Source organism: Mauremys mutica, chromosome 6 (assembly GCF_020497125.1).
Source record: "Mauremys mutica isolate MM-2020 ecotype Southern chromosome 6, ASM2049712v1, whole genome shotgun sequence".
NCBI classification, from domain to species: domain Eukaryota; kingdom Metazoa; phylum Chordata; order Testudines; family Geoemydidae; genus Mauremys; species Mauremys mutica.
This window is the reverse complement of record NC_059077.1, coordinates 84,688,905-84,706,685: the sequence shown is the minus strand read 5'-3', so window position 1 is coordinate 84,706,685 and position 17,781 is coordinate 84,688,905. Positions and strand designations below refer to the sequence as shown.

Genomic DNA, 17,781 nt, shown 5'->3' with positions numbered 1-17,781 from the left:
GACTCTAGCTGATTATCAATCTCTAGTGTAAATGTTCTTTTGGTAACATATTTAATTAAACACCAACAATCCTCCTCCGATTCAATAGTCTCTAAGAGAGACGGACAGACAGAGAACTGTATTTTGGAGAAAAAAATATGTACCTGTTAAAGGAAAAATAGCTTTGTACATGAAATGAGATTGGGTACTGTATGCGGTGTGTTGGGAGCTATGTGAAACAAGTTTGTCTTTAAAAAGTAGCCAGCTAGCTGTATTTGGTTACGGAATGAATGGGTGTTTTCTTCTTCTTGCAGGCTATGGGTGTCTACCTGTATGGAGAATTAATGGTGAATGAAGATGCAAAACAACAGGAACTTGCCTATAAATGCTTTGCTGCAACACAAAAACAAATGGATGTGTCCTCAGCCAAAGTGGTGGCAGAGATGTTATTCTGAAGAGGTGATTTTTCTTGATTAAAGTATTTAATCCTCAACCTGCTGTGAGAGAATATGCACAGCGCTGTAAATAAACTCTGGCACAATGTAAAATTTGCTGATATTCAGCTCGAAGAATCACTCATTAAATTTCTTGCATGTTTTTTCCCCCCCCCCAAACCATTACTGGAGCAATCTAGTTGAGGAGCATGGAGAAGAGAGAGGTTTTTGTACTAAGACACATCTACATTTACAACACTTCTTAAACATGGCTGCACTCACACCTGCAAATAGAAAACGTGATATGAACTTGCTAGGGGATGGCAATTACTGGAGTTGTTTAACAAAATCTGTGTCCACATGAGGCATTGAACTCATACACTTACAAACTAGTTGTCCACAGTGGTTCTGGCATGATTCAAATTAGTGTGGCTTACATGCTTTTGAGTATTTTGTGTGAGGAAGTTAAAATTAGTGTTGGTTATGCTAGGAAGTACCTGTTTATAAAGACACGCTAATGACTGTCACATAAAGATAAATATTTTATAGCTTTATTTTGATTTGCTTCTGGTTCTACTTGAAATTAGTGGCTAAGGGACAAAAGTAGAAGTCATCTCACTAAACTTGGGTGAAAAAAAAGCAAAATTGCAAGTAAAGACATTATATAAACTGGCCTTTTACACCAAATACTATATAGATAGTGACATATTCCCTTCTTTCATCCTATTTGAATACCCTGAGGTTACTTCATGGTGGTTGTACATGCATGTTTACCCCATAGTCAGTTAGGTTTGGTATGAAGATCCTTTCCAGTACAGCATACCTCAGATTTTTGTGTAATGATACAAGCCATCTGACAGCCTGTTTTCCTCGGTTGTTCACATAACTTTACAGTTGATTTGTGGTAACACAATTCAGACAACGAGTTAGCAAAAACATTGCTCAGTATTTGGTATTGAACAGGACCCCTTGATTCGTCTTCCCTTCAAACCTATACAGGTAGGCAATGCTTGAAATTAGGCTCCATTTGAGTTTGTGGCATTTATTTTATTTATATGGACTAGGAGAGTGGTTTTCAATTGGGGGTCTGTGAGCCCTTTCAGGGGGGGCTGCAGTGCCCCATGGCTCAAACCTGGTGCCCTGAGCCTCAGCGCTGAAGCCGGCGACCCCTCCACCTCAGCCAGGACTGGCAGGGGGCTGAAGGCAGCAGCCCCCGTCCCAAAGCTGGGAGTGGTGCAGGGCTGAAGCTGGTGTCTCCCATCCCAATGTGCCTGCTGGTGCCCCTAGCTCCCCGCTGCCTGCACACAGCCCTGAGCTATCCCCGTCCCTGCACCCTGAGCAGTTTTCAAACTTTGAATTGAGTTCCCCCCCCCTTTTGAGTTATTTTTTTGCTTGTGTTCCCCCACAGCCCAGACAGGCAGGGTGGTCTCCTGAATGAGTCAGGGGGTGGAGATGGTGCACCCTCCCTGGACCCTGCTATGCGGAGCTGGCTTGAGCCCCGCCAGCCTTTGCCCCCCTAAATAGAAGTAAAACTATGTCTATGGGGAGCCCTGAGTTTCCCCCACCACCACTCCTGCTGGGCCCTGGTATATATACACTGTATATGTCCTAGTCCACAGGTTCTCAACCTTTTTCTTGCTGAGGTTCCCTTCAACATGCTATAAAAACAAGCTATTTATGAATAGCTCCGTTCTTCTGGTACATAGACAGTAACTACATGCTTATGCCGGCCAGGAAAACTGTGGTGGGTTTGGAATAGGCTTAGAGTGCCTATTCCAGCATAGCAGTTACAGTGGGGGTCTTGCTTTCTAAAACAGGTAGGAGACCAACTACAGAATGTTTGCATGCAGTGTCATGTTCAGATCATCTAGGCTGAGAACCACCTACCGAACCCCAAACAAAAAAACACTATTAACATCTGAGCCTATTTGTAATGGTTTCAAATGTTTTTAACAGCACCAAGGACCAGAAATATGGAGTTAGAATGGTTTGCTCTGCTGCACTATATGGTGTTCTCTACCAAGAGGCTCTTAGATACCTAGGGGAGTTTTAGTAAGGTTAAAAAGGTTAAAATTATTATAACTCCGTTGGTGATTGCCTTTGTGTAACTTCCCTATGCTAGTTAGTGCATGTGTCCTATAAGCAGCTTGGTTCTGACATGTGAAACAGGTGATCTAAATAAAAATTTTTAATCAGCTACCTGAAGGAGATGAGATCTTAAAGATATTGTCACAGAAAGTGCTTAAAATATCAGATTTACAATCACTGTTGTTTTAAACCTCATCGTGTGATAGGAGAGAGACTACACAAGTGTCCCTTAATGTTGTGGCTGTTTGGGTTCCTGGCATGCTGATTTGTGATTTAAGATTAAAATCACATTGCCAGGGATTACCACATAACCATGACTGTGCCTCCTATTATGAGAATCCTATCTTATATATGCATTGGAATCCTCTACAAAAAAGGATCAAACAAAAGGAGAGAAAATGCACCATTGAAGACCTTCATCTGATCTTTCGTTATGCTGAGACAAAGACCTCTCTAACAAGGTGCAGAGCTTAGCTGATTGGTGAACAGTGATTGATTTCCTCTTTGTTCACAGTGGCTAAGTTCTGCACCTGAAGAGAAGGTGAGATGGGAAACTTCTTAAAAGTAAACCTACCCAGGGGCGAAGTAGTTTGCTGGCTGAGGTACACGGTGGGTTGGGGTATAATGTGTGTGAAATCTATCTTGCAGAGCATAAATGATGGTAGAGACTTGGAAAAGAACAGACTTTTCCTGTCAAGAATGTAAGAAATGCACTGTAAACGGTCAGGTTTGGCTACAAGCAAAGAAGCAGTCAATAAGTCTGAAAAATTTATACATATTGTAATGTAATCTCAATGCTTTTCTAAAAGTTGGAGACAAATATGTTGTTTGTTCTAAACCAACTTAAGTCTATAAAGCTATGCTTTATAAAGTTTTAGCCAGTGATTTCTCTATGCTTCTTGCTTAGCAATGTGTATTGTTTGCAGGAAATGTTTTTTTACGGCTGCTGTTCCAGATTGTTGATGGACCCGTCCTCCGGTGCCTACTGAGCTGATATCAGTTCTGATTTTACATACTGGCTCAGTTCAGCAGGAACAGGAGTCGAGCCCTAAAGCAAAAAGATGTGCCTATGAAAAGTGTAACTTTTTCTGTCTGAAACCAAATCTAGTACAGATTGTGATACTGTGCTTTTGAACACACGAGGTGTTCTAAGGAAGAAAAGCTTCCTCACTATTGTGGAGAGAACTCCTGGGTTTTTTCTTTTCTTTTAGTAGAACACACAAAAGGTATGTAGTTAGCAAGGCTTCTGAAAATAGTGATACTAACATTTTAAATTGGGAAGAGCTGAAGTGAAAACAAGTTCCCCCCAACAAATTATCTTTCCCCTCAGACCGATCCTCTAATGGCCATAGCACCAAAGTAGGGTGAAACTGTAGGCATCTACAATGTGACTCTGCCTTATGGTGGTAATAATAGGAGTAACTTTGCTCTTGCATTGTGGGAAGACTAGTTAACCTAACACTTCTAAATTACATTGGGAAACCTGTGACAGAACACATGACAGTCACATGACTATAGTAATACAGTTATGAATTGGAATTACTTAATAAATACCAGGTCAGATGGTGTAATTCAGCTCCATTTAAGCATCTGGCCCTTAATTATATTTAAAAACTTACTGTTAGTAACCTAAAGAGGGAACCCTCCCCCCTTTGAAAAAAATGGGACGGTTAAGACTATACAGAGAGCTTTTACAAACATTCCTTTATGGTGACACAATTATAATTTTTACTACTGCACAGAAAAAAATCTTAATATATCTACTACTAAATCCTGGTAGTACTAGGATTTCATTGAACCTGGTAGACATCAAAGGAAGGATTATGTGCCTGCTAAAACAATCAGCTGAAAAACATTTACCTTTTAGTATTTATCTTTTCAAGAAGCTTTTTGCTACCAAGCATGTAAGAAAAAAAGCACCAACTGCTCCCCACTCCTTAAAAAAAAAAACCAGAAGACATTATTGTGGTTCTAACGAGTTACCTAGCACAAGCCACTTGCTGACCCTTATTGTTAAGATTTATTGTATGGTGTTATGACAATTCTGTATTGCAAATACCAGAACAACTTATGTCCACAAACAAAAAAGGTGTTGAGAAGAGACCTGTTGATTTGAAGAAACACTTCAGCAAAGGGGCATCGCTGAAATTAAGCGTTTCACACTAAGCACAGCAACCAATAGCAAACTGCATGAAAGTCTCTGCCATGCCAGGGCAATTAAGTGGATTTCTTGGAGAGACTTCTTTGCTGGTCTACTCTACCATCCCAAGGGAGGTTTAGATCAAGGGTGAGCGTTGTTTTGAATGTATTATTTGGTATAAAGAGCCTAATCTAAAAGACTAGAAGAAAGTCAGTTATTTTGGTCATGGAGTGGACTGGACTGAACACAATGGCCACTAGAAGCAGGATTGGTTTTCTTTACAACTAGATTTACTGAAAACTTTTTTCTCCCCATGTGATGCTTCATTTGTATCGTAGAGGCACCAAATGTAACTCCTCTCTATGCAAAGACTACTAGAGTGGACGCTCCCAAAAATCGATCTTTTCATGGAACTGGACCCTTAAAAATGAGGGGTGGTGGGGAAGGAGGAGTTGGGCAAATATTTACTCACAATTTGTTTTTAATAATTAAATAAAATAAATTGTGTGTGGTTTAATTATTTCCATTGCTTAGCGGTTAGGCACATTAGTATATTTATAGTGCTAAAATAATCTGTTTTTTACTGTAAAGGAGAAATAGAAACTAACTTAAAAATGAGTTAGTTAATGAGTACTGATGGAAATAAATTCAACACAGTGGGGGGATTAAAAAAAACCCTCTTGCACAAAGCCTATAAACAGTGCTCTGCTGGTAACCGATCCAGTAGTGTGCTCAAACACAATAGAGCATAGCTCCTCTTTCCCCTACATTCTCTGTACCACACCAAAATTCAGAAACACATTTTTAATTACCTGGGTTATATTCAGTCAGCAATTCAGAGTCTGTCTTTTAAATGCAATAAGAATTAGGAAGCTGTCTAATAGCCTGCTGAGTTACTGCAATGGCTTCTAATATAGTTTCCCCCACAGAGGTAGTGACTAAGGGATCCTGTTCTTAAAAGAGCTATGCCCCATTTCACAGGTTTTCTCAGAACAAGTACAAATACTCATTCTTAGTGCTTTCATTGTGTAAGGGGAAATAACGCAGAGTTGAATAAGGCACTCGGCGTCCTGGAAAGTTTGTATCCAATAATAATAAAAGTAAATTGTAAACTAAAAGTGTTTTGACCCTTGCTTGGTTCTTGATATATAAGAGTTGTCTCAAGTTTTCCCTCTCAAACAACCTGTTTTTTCCTGCTTGCATTTGATACTGGAAATAGCAACTTTACTTCTCTCTTTGCTGGAGGGTCTTACCCAGGTCTTAAGAGGACGTGACTGTGATGTCATATGACCTGCAGCTTTCCCTGCCACCAGCTGAGGAAAAGAGGGGACAACATAAGAATTAGTTGGGGGTGAAAGAACTGCAGCCCATTTTATAGCTTCCTCTGACATTACACTTCATGTCCTCCAAACATCTCGCCCAGAACCAAGCAGGAGGTGACAACCTGTTGTTTCAAAAGCAATCCTCAATAGATAGTGTTTTGGGAAAACAAATTAGAGTATACAACAGGACAAGGACAAAACATTTTTTTCCTTTACAGTTCGAGGATTGATTCGAGAGTGGAGCTGGCAAGCTAGTTAATGGGCAAACTATCACTGACATGAGATAAACAGCAGAAGATTTGGAACAAGGGGGAAGGGTCACATTTTAGCCCATCTAGTAAGAAACTGATATTCACAACAATGCTGGAGTGACTGAGGCCAAGTTACACTATCAGTAAGCGTAACAAAAAAATGCCCACAACCATGGCCTTGCAAATAAAACATATTTTCCCCGAACACACACACACACACACTCTCTCTCTCTCTCTCGATAGATCTGATTGTAGACCTAACCAAATTGTGTAACAGAGTATTTACAGGACTACAGCACAATTCAACAACATGATCATAATGTGGTTCAGTCTAATCTAGAATGGCAAACTCATACCTAGTGTTAACATGGGCCTACAAGATGTTCATCATCCCTGACTGAGTCGACTAGCTTGTGAGGATAGGTCTACTGCCACCTGTGCCAGACCTAGACCAAAAATGGAAACACATGATGATTTCTGTTGAAGTACCAAATAAGCACTTACTTCTTAGCCTGGGCAACATAGTAGGGAACAGTGCTACATATGTTGGCTACAGCGGAAGCAAAGATCACAGCTTTGGGTCACATACGTTGTAGCGTGATTCAGGTACAGGCGCCATAGCTTTTCCACTGGTATGTTAATTTTCTTGAGTGTGACATATACAGCGTGATAGCATTTATTGCTGACTTCAAACTGGAAATACAATTAATACTTGAGTGGAACAGCTGATTAACATCTTTTCATTTTTTTTTTTAAACAGAGGATTGATATGGCTAGTGATTTTAATGTGAGAAAGTGTAAAATGCATTTTGACTCTAACTAGCATACACTGATCCATATGTTGCTAGATGAAAAACAGAATGCAGTGAATGAAAAAATTAGATTCAGGTTAGCAGTGGCATGGGTATACTAGAGTCAGACAATTTGTCCCAGAATTTACCCTTCTTATAGATGTGTGCTCCAGAGAGTCAGCTTGCATTATTAAAAAAAAAAAGCATTAAGCCCTTTTAGTTGCACATAACCCAAGAGTAACCAGTGATCATCCAAATCAGCAAAGAGCATGAAACAATGAAAGGGGAATGAACAGCCCTAGTCAATACGTGGGGCCCCATGGACTCTGCAATTGTGTAGCTCTGGAATTTGGCATGTTTCAATGCTACCACAAAATTAATAATTTTTTGCTGCAGTTTATTTTGCTGCAACCAGATTCCTGACATTTTATTTTCTATCTCACTGCCCTTGTGGGATGTGCCTGCAGCTCCTTCTTGCTCTACATCTTTCCCCTCAAGGTAGAATTAATTGCATGACAGTGTATGTTCTTTTCATGGTTCTATATAATCAAGAAGAAGAGTGGGGGAGGGAGCTAGAGTCCAGTTCGCAGATAGGGAGCAAGTGGGGACAAAGATGGGGGTTAGGCAACAGAGCCGTAGTTAAGTCCAAGGAAACTGAGACAATGAATGAATGAAGTTGACTACAAGCTCCCACTTTCTCTGAGCTGGCCTTCCCAGACAACAATGCAACTGCTGAAGCAAGGAGAACACAGTGAAATATTCAAGTATCAAAAATCATTCATGAATTGTACATCACTAAGTGTTTTCAGCTATGAGCCAAAGTTATGCATGCACATGTGTTAAGATGTGGCATGATTCAAATGGCAAAGAAGAGTAAGCCATGGAGATACAATAAATAGTCCCAATGTGCAGCACAGGCAGTACACAAGGCCCTGGGGGTCTGAAGACGGAAACCCACTGCTCAGTTGCAGCAAAAAGACTGATGAGATTTTTAGGCACCATCAAAAAGATTACAAGGAAGACAAGACATTCTGCCTTTGTACTAAGATCATGGTGAGACACCTTCTGGAGTACCTTATCAGTTTTAGATCCTGCACCTCAATCAGGATGTGCAAATCATCAAGAGCCAGAGAATTATGGTACTTGAACACAAGTATGGAAGGTCTTAATTATAATGAAAAGTTCAAGAGTTAGGGTAGGATCCACAAAGGAACTTCGGTGTTGCAACGCTGAGCAGCATGGCACTAGAAAATCATAGGAACACCACTGTGATCTACAAGGCCTGTTAGGCACCTAGGCTCCTATACAACAAATGGGGAGAGACAGGGGCCTAATAATATGCTCCATAAAAGCCAACATGCTAGACAGAGCCCCACCCCTCTTTCAGAGATAGGCGCCTCAGTCTGGGCTGCAGGGAGAACCTTATCTCTACTTAAGAGATCCAGATGGGACCCTCCCTCCCCCAGCTGGTGTCAGGCAGGTTGGGTGCCTAAACCACTTCTGGAGGGAATGAGTTAGGTGCCTGCTTTACTCCACATAAAATGGCCAGAGGAGAACAGGGTGGTAATGCCCCACTTATAACTTTTAGCCCAGAGGTTAGAGCACTTACTTGGAATGTGGGAGACCCAGTTCAATTCCTGCTCTAGCCACAGAGCTCTAGGAGATATTCTGATGTGGGGCCCCCTCACTCTCTCCTGCTGAAACTGTTCCACTGTAGCTAAATAATGAAAGTGTCATTGGAGCAGGGAGACTGGACTTGGGGTCTGTGCCCTCCCAGTTGTGTACCCTAACCACTGGTCCACAAAATCATTCTCTCTTACTCTGCCCAAAGACTATTTAAGTATTTATCCACAGTGTGGAACAGACATTGGGCCAGAGAGAGAGAGAGAATGATTCTATAACCAGTGGATAGTCTACTTTGAAAATATAGGTGCCAAGTGAGTTTAGGTGTATGTGGGATTTGATGGGAATTCTGAGGATCACAATGGAGCCAAAACTGGGATTTATGTACATAAACCCAAGGTCTAGAGTCCTAAATGCTTTTGTGGATCTGGATCTTTATGTTTTACTGAATATATAAGTACATAAAAAGGAAAGAGAATTGTGGAATCTCTTTGAACTGAGCAGTAACAAGGTGCCAATCTATTGGAAATCTTAATAAAATAGATTAACATTTAGGAGACACACTCTCACCCTTAGTTCTCTTTACGGAGGGACTTCAGCAGATTAAAATAATCTCCAGCCCCTCTCTTCCTCACCCTAGCCTGAGCAAGCTCTCCCCTGCTTTTTTCTCCCTCAACAATAGTTTTCCCACTTCACAAGCCTCGCAACTAATAGACAGTGCCTGTAGCCCAACCATTGTCAGTGGGTTGGCACTAACAGTCTAGTATTGTCCACTCTGTCCTTACCACTACCCAACACCACCACATAAACACATTGTTGGCTCTATGTTCATTTCCTCCCCAACTCAATGCCATCCCCAAATTTTGGCTTGACCGTCCCAGTCAGACCTGTCTTTCCTTGATAGTTTCTTAGGAATTAAATATACATTTGGTCTTTTATCCTCAGAGAGAGATCCAGGCTGAGAATCTAGAGCTGAGCGTAGGAGCTATTTTACCAAAATTCAAAGGTGGGAAAGAAGGAACAGGTGATTATTTGAGCACTGACAATATGTTTGTATATATAAATCGGATTACATTCCTAACTACATGCACATGATTAAATAGACTGCAAAATCAAGATTAGGCACTGATTACCACTAATTCTTCCCACTTTCTATACAGATGGACATTCTGTTGCCTAAAAGAGCCAAGGGGATGCCACTTTTCGGATGCATACACTGGTCCATTGGACAGCACTTGTGTTCTTCCTTGCAACAAAGGAAATTAACGTAGAAACTTCAAGTAACATTAAGGTTCTCAGAGATGTAAGAAAATTCAGGATTGGGGTCTGAAACACCATCCTTAACTAGCGCTAGTGTGCCTGGCTATTGCAGGGGGATATTTGAACAGTGGGTGTTGGTACATCCCATATGTGCTCAAATACTATTGTGCAATGGGAGCAAGCTAATCCTTTTGTGTCGAGAGATGTATTTTCCTGGGGCATAATATTACTGGCTGTGAATCCACCAAAGCTGCTAGTGCTAAAATAAAAAGGAATTTCCATACTTTCAATGGGGTTTTTGGTATGTATGGTTTAAAAGACAGGAACAGATGTACATGAACTCGATCATGTACCTGAAACATGTATATTTTGATGTACATTAAATATATAAATATCAAATGGAAAAATTCTTACCAATAATCTCCTTTCTGCTAGCATCTCCCACAAGACATCTGGGCTGCTCCTCTCCACACTGCAGCTCTCAGAGGGGGTCCAAAGTTGCAGTGCTGCATGTGCTGGCCACCCCTCTCCCCCCAGCTTGGTGCCAGATGAGTCATTCCAATGCTGCACAGAATGATATTAGTAACTTCAGTGGGAACACAACTATGTATAACTGGCCTGTGGCCAGCAGCTCCAGACAGCTTACCCATTAAGCCAATGAAATTTGACCCAGGGAGGAGGCGAAAGGGTTAAGAAAAAGATGTGATCACCACTGCTGAAAACAGGCAAGAAAAACAGCCCGGGGAACAAAAGAAACAATAGCAGCTAAACCCGCCAACTGACTGCTGCCACGGAGGCAGAGAATCTGGTGGCAAGCAGGCGCAGGAGACGTGGTCAGTGCACATAGCTCTGCAACTTTGGCCCACCTCTGTGAGCTGCAGCGTGGAGCAGCCCAGATGTCTCAGAATTGTGAGAGACGCTAGACTACAGAAAATATGTCTGCTGAAGTTCTGTATTATTTACAAAATTTTAAAATTACCTCAACATGTAAGAGCTTTACATGGTCTCTAATTTAACTGTATCCCTCCCTTGGACAAAATACCGTTTCAGAGATTTTAAAGGCTAGGACTATCATTCTACCCAAACAAACACTAACATGGAAGATATGGACTCTATTTTACTCACATACTTTCCTCTATAAATACGGTCCTTGACATTTAAAAATCACATTCAATTAATATACTTTTAATGTTCAAGCATTATTTTATGAGTCCTGCAATCTCTAGCATTCATGATGGACATTGATGGAGTTGCCTACCAACAGGCAAAATTTTATATATTGATTGAGAAATTGTTCGTTTCTGGAGACCTTTAACTACTGCCCTCCACTCAGCAGCACCAATGCTGGTATAAGAAAGAGAATTAGGCCCAGAGTTTTAAACTTGGTGTTGAATATAATAAAAACAGAACAGGCTACCAAAAATAATTATTGAATCATCAAAATGTTGACATGCCTAAGCTGAGTCTTGTCGAAATTTACGCCCCAGCCCAGCAAAGACTTAAGCATGTGCATAAATTTACTCATGTGACTAGTCCCTATTGAAATCTATGGGACTACCTGAGTGAGTGAACTAATGCACATGCATAAGACTTTACAAGATTGGGGTCTTAAATGATAATTTTCTGGATCAAGGACCGTATCTTTTTATTAGAGATTGTCTGTATTAAAAGTTGCATAGGTTTAACTAAAGAGATGCGTCTAAATGGATTTATTTAAACCAGCACAGGTTTGCACTGATTTAACTAAGCCGATTTATTAAAACTGGAGCAGTTTTTAATACAGACAAGGCTTTTGTTTCTGTAAAGTAAATACATTGAGAGTGTTGTAAAAATAATAGTAATAAATAATAATGCCATCTTGCTTGTGTAATACACATTTTTTGCCAAAGGAAAAGGTTAAGATGTCTAAGAAAAACAACGTAGTTTGAGCCATATCGGTCCCAGGATATTAGAGACAAGGTGGCTGAGGTAATATCATTTATTGGACCTTCTGTTGTCGTCTTGTCTCTCTCACCAACACGAGTTGGTCCAATAAATGATATTACCTCTCCCATTTTGTCTCTCAAAAAGATATGGGACGTTTTCACAGCAGTTTGGAGGTTAGCTATATTTATTAGAATGTCAAATTAATGTGAATAAAGCTTGATTGCATATTTTCTAGGCAAAATAATGGCCATTATCCCAGCCTCTCATCAGCTGCCAGAAAATGTGCGCCCTATTTATTATTATGAGAATATAAAAATGTTTAAAAATTAACTCTTTGCGTGTTAATTTGAGCTGGTGGTTGCTACTGCTATAATCTTGGCTACTTCTTTTCCTAACAGTTAACTGACCAGAAAGCAGGATTTCAATTTCAACATGCCATTAGGTTTATATTGGTTGAGATTTCAGAATAAAAATATCAGTCACAACACCACTAAATAGCTAAAAGAGCAAATACTGTTCATACTCAAAATGGCTTTTTCTCCCTCACACTCATTCTCTTGGACATCATTGCAATGGAGTATTTATGAACTCCTTAGTTCTGCAGCCATGATTTTTTTCTCTTCTTGGATGTTTCTGATTCCACATATCAAATTCCTCCATCCCCTTGGTAGTAGCTCTGCCTCTGCACAAGGCCCTCTCCTCTAAGGCATCTTAAAAGGTTTCTACACAATTTCTTATGCTTGATTATATTATATCATCTTCCTTTAGCTATCATTTTTCTATACTCAGTTCTGTATATTTTGGAATTTTTAATACCCAGCCCTTTTAACCTTTTCTCTTCCTGATTTCACCAATTAAACTGTAATCTCAATTTCTTTCAACTACTTCTTAAAAAGTATCTGAGGCAACAAAGGTAATCCTAAAACCCAATTCTTTATTTTCTCTCCTCTTTTCAACTCAGACCTTCCATTTGTCTCTGGCTACAACCTTGGCGTTAGCCTTAACTCTGAACTCTCTTCTTGTTCTACAGCTCCTATTTTTGTAAATCAACCTAGTTGCATTTCTACAATATTGCCCATGTAAGAGTCTATCAACTCCACCTGTGCTAAAACCATCATCTCATCACTACCTTTGCCTCCTCAGCTTGATTATTATGAGGCCCCCTTTTTGTGGTCTTTCTAATTTTCAAGCGCTATAAAACGTAGGAAGGAAGTAGGATAAGATATTAGGAAACCACCATTCTTGGAAAACTATAAGAACAAATGTTATTAACCTAGTTGGCTCTTTTGCCCAGAGTGCACCACACCAACTAGTGCCGGTAATAGCTCTACAAAGAAAGTGATGCCTTGAAAAGCAATTGCTCTCCAGTGAGCAGTGGGGTTCAGTCCTGCAATCTTGAATGCAACTGACATTATGAAGGCAATAGCATCCAATACCAGGACCACAGTATCCTAGCTGGTAAAATCACCAGCTTAATCAGGCATTCCCCCCACCCCCTGCTGCCACTTATTATCCTGAAACACTGTCAGCACAATAATTAATCAATGAAAGGCTTTGGGCATAGTTTTCAGAGGTGCCGAGAACTCCCATTACTCCAACAGGAGTTAATGCTTAGTGTGCAGCACCTCTGAAATATCAGAGATTTGTCCTTAAGTCTAGTGGTAGAAAATATGGTTGATTGATGAGAAGTGTGAAAAAGAATAGCACTACAGAAAGGATATCATGAGAAAGCCCCTTTCGTCATTTCTTCCCCCACCCCATGTCCATTACTGTATTTTGAAACAGTTTTTGGGGAGCTGGCAAATCTCCCACAAGTATAGCTCATACCTGAGTGATTTACCATTACTGGGCTGCCCTAACATTTAACCTTTAAACAGAGGGAAAGCAGTTTAGGAATAACTACTCAAATTATTTCCCTAAAACAGTGTCAGCGATTTCATAGAGATTTTTACAAGAGAGTTCAGTTTTTCAGGCATCTGAGAAAATCCTGCTAGCTGAGGCTTGAAGTGAAGTTGAGTTAAGAACAGGCTGTGTGGTTGGATTTTTATGAGAGGAAAATCTGTTATGTGAAGGATCGTAATAAAAAGTTAGGCCTGAGTCTCAACCCATGTATATTTTTGCATATAAGCTCTTTGATTTTTTGCTGCAGTGTTTGTATAACTTGGTTGTATTTTATCTGTAAAATAAATGGTCATATTTAATGTGACTGGTTTTATTGTTGGTGCAAACAGGCCAATCCACAGAGAAGGGTTATCAAAGGAAATCCTGTTTCTATCCCATCAGCCAGGGAGGCAGACAGAACCAGTTGTAGTAATAACCCCTGCCCTAGGTTCTCAAGGACCTAAAAAATACCTGGATGGGGAATCGAGCTTGTGGGTGCAATATATTTGTATTGGGAGTGTTATTTGTCAGAGTAGGGCCTAGCGGGCCCCCATCATGAACCTGGACCCGGACCCCACTGCACTAGGCACCGAACAAACACATAACCAAGCAGTCCTTGACCCAAAGAGCTTGTAGTTAAGTAAATATCTGGGGCCTCCCTGTGTTAACATGGTGAGTGGAGGTGAGGATGTTGAGGAGAGACCCTGATCAAGAAATGTTTGTGACAGACTTTTAACTGTGAGCGTAATTAACTGCTAGAACAATTTACCCAGGGTTGTGGTGATTCTCCATCACTTGAAGTCTTTAAAACAAGACTGGATGTCTTTCTAAAAGATATATAACTCAATCAGAAGCCATGGGCTTCATGCAGAAATTACTGAGTGAGGTTCTAAGGTCTACATTTTGGCCTTAAAATCTATGATATACTAAATATCAGCGAGCACTGATATCTCACAGAAATAGTACTTTAAAGGACAAAGGAATCACAGGCAAGGAAAGCTGAAGCTTGATGGTGTCTAACTGTTATTTTCTTTGCATCATATTTGAACGAGAGACTTAATTGTCTCTCTGAAGACAGAGCCTATACTTTTCCCTATCTTCAGAAGAGATGATAATTTTATGACTAGCCAGAAACTTGCAATTAATGCTTGGGTTTGCCTGTGTCCAGCAGTAGTTTTCATCTTCAGCAGTAATGCCAGAGTGTATCCAAGTACCCCTTTCAGCTCTTCCTCTAATGGAATTTGATAGTAGCTTTTCCGTTCTCTGTTATCAGACAACTCATGCTAGTATAGAAGTGATACACAATAACAGGATTAAGAATGCAAAACACTAGTAATCTCTTCAGAAACCTGTAATAAACTGTAATAAAATGTGTTAGTCTCTAAGGTGCCACAAGTACTCCTATTCTTTTTGTAATACAGTCAGGAGGCTCAGATCCTTCTCTTTAGTTATAAGTTAGATTGGAATAGGAGGCAGCAGTCAGATTTTTGGCCAGTTTATAAGAGTAGAGAGTTACAGACTCATTAGCTAGAGAGCCCTGAGCCACTGCAAAAAAGAGAAACCCATTGCTCATACATGACTCAAAATTCATTTTAAAGAACTTTTTACAGAAACTGCACAGAAGAGGCAAAAGACAAGTGTAAATGAACCTGTTTTCTTGGTTCATAGTGAACCTACAGGCTCAGAAGATAAAGGGAAAACAACATACAGTGAACAAGTTTTGAATGTATCACAGGTTGACCCATTAGGTACAAATGAGAAGTTCAGTGAAACTGTAAGCATGGTGATTTGAGAAGCAGGAGGACAACTAAATGGGGGAAGTCATTAGGCTCAAGAGCACAAGGAGGGCTCAGTTTACATCAAGCTGGAAATGTGTCTGCAAAAGCTGCCAAGCATTTTGGTGCATGAACTTATTGTCCTATCTGACTTAATATGTGAGTGTTGTGGTGGGCATTTGCAAGGAAGAGATATCCAGATTAATTAGAAAGGCACTGGACTATTCAAGGACGTAATAATATAGGATTTTTCCCACTCGTTGAGGCTGCTGCAGTTAATTGTCAATAAGAAGTTACTTTCCAGTCAGATATCAGTGCTGCGATTACAGTATATAGGCAACCAGCCAAATCTCAGGCAATAATGAAGTTACCAAGTTTTTTTTTTTACTCTCTCCCAGTAAATATATTATTCAAGGCAAAAACTTTCCTGGTAGGACTAACTATATTACTGAAACTTCCAATTTTTGTTTCAGAGGTTGATAGTGATCCAGTGCCTATGCCTACTTGGCTCTGGGACCTTGGCCATTAAAAGGACCAGTCACTATGAGTACACTTAAGCCCTTCAAAAGGGGTTCATGAGGTTTATTCCTTTCCTATGGTCAGAGAGACGGTTAAAGGAAGATGGCCAATGCAAGCAAGGGAAACTCCTTTCTGGCATTTGCTGTTGAACAGACCACCCCACAGCAAATTCCCAGAATAAGATACTCCCTGCTATGGCAATAATTGAAACTACAACAATGAGCTTATCTTCTGAAAGTTCAGACCAGCAGTTGAAGGAAAAAATACATCACAGTGTACAAATGCTAGCCAGATAGGTAGGTGGACTTAAACAGGCCCACATATGAATGTTGTTATGAATCATGGGCAAGATGAAGCCTCATGCACCTGGCAGCATAGCTACAGATGCTATGATTTCTTCCCCCACAAAGAAAAAATGCTGTTTTTGTAACCCAACTAGCAATTACAGACTGCATGGAAGAGGTAAAAATGTACAGTATGCCTCTAAATTCAAGAACACAGCTAGCATTAGGCGCTGTGGAGTGAGAATACTGTATTTGTACCTTATCTCTAGAGTCGCTACAAAGCACTGCAGTGCTCACAGCCTTTTACAAACCTGGGGAGCAGAAGAGGACTAAGAATTAGGGTTTCTCATCTTGCTGCATTTTATTTGAGCCACATGAATCAATAAATGCTTGGTTCCTTATGTAGCATTATTTAGTGATCCATAGGTCATCAGCATTTTGCCTGCTCGTTTGAAAATATGCTTGTGAAATAGCGTAAAAATTGGGCTGATTTTCACAGCTTTTGTGGTAAAGTTGCCTGGTCACTTCTGCTGCTCCTAAACTTGTAAAATTCTGCAAAATTCTTTTGGCTTATAGCTAAATAAAACATCTGTCCTGATGTAACGTTCATTCACTGCACACTCATACTATGCAGCTTTAAGCTCTAATGGACACACATTTGTTCCTATATGGTAGTTCCCTGGCTTGTCTTGAAAAAAGATGCTTTCTCTATATGTTCTGGGAACTATAACTCAAATGCTCTACTGTCTGCCCAGCTAATAAGGTCAGAACAATTCCTTATATAACAAACTAGGTATAGAACTAACGGGACACACATTAGATGGAATAAAAACTAGCTCACTGATAGGTCTCAAAATTAGTTGTTCACAGGGAGACATCCATGAGTGGGGCCATTTCTAGTGGAATTGTTTAGGGATTGGTTTTTGGTCCAAAGCTATTAATTTTTTTATCAGTGATCTACACATGATATAAAATTTTTGCTGCTAAAGTTTGCAGATGATTGGTGGGATAACAAGTTACAGTGTGACCTGAGTTATCTGTTTAAATGGTCACAATCCAACAAAATATGTTTTAATAGAGCCAAATGCAAGGTAATACACCTGGGAACAAAGAATGCAAGCTATACCTACTGGATTGGAAACAGTCTTGGAAATCAGTGATTCAGAGAAGGACTCCACAATGCAAAGTGGGCAGATTGTGTTGCACTTTGAGATGCACTCTAGCATTGTTTGATACCTCCAGCTGAGTACACTAGCATGGGCTCGATGCACATTTAAACCTATTTTTTAAGGGTTTTAAGTGTGTGGGGATTGGTGGGTGGATTGGGCAACAAACGTGGCAAGTCTGCAGTGTAGACATACCCTGCAACAGCTACATAAGCAAACAGTGTGAATGGGCAGAAAAAATACCGTAACAGCCATGCTGACTAAAGCACAAGGAATGCAAGTGCAGAGGTCTCCTTTTAAAGTCACAGATGGCACTCAGGGTTTTTTTTTTCCCCTCGCTTA

At 40.2% G+C, this 17,781-nt stretch overlaps 1 protein-coding gene across 9 annotated transcripts in view; it reads left to right on the top strand.

The window, feature by feature from the left end:
* Positions 1–5,736, top strand: part of LOC123372719 (aminopeptidase O (putative)) — a 388,654-nt gene extending 382,918 nt beyond the window's left edge. For all 9 annotated transcript variants that reach the window (XM_045021081.1, XM_045021084.1, XM_045021083.1 and 6 more), the window contains one exon: positions 294–5,736. In XM_045021081.1, the coding sequence (XP_044877016.1) occupies positions 294–434 (141 nt within the window). In that variant the 3' untranslated portion in view covers positions 435–5,736. The remainder of the gene's footprint in view (positions 1–293) is intronic.
* The last annotated feature ends 12,045 nt before the right edge of the window (positions 5,737–17,781 follow it).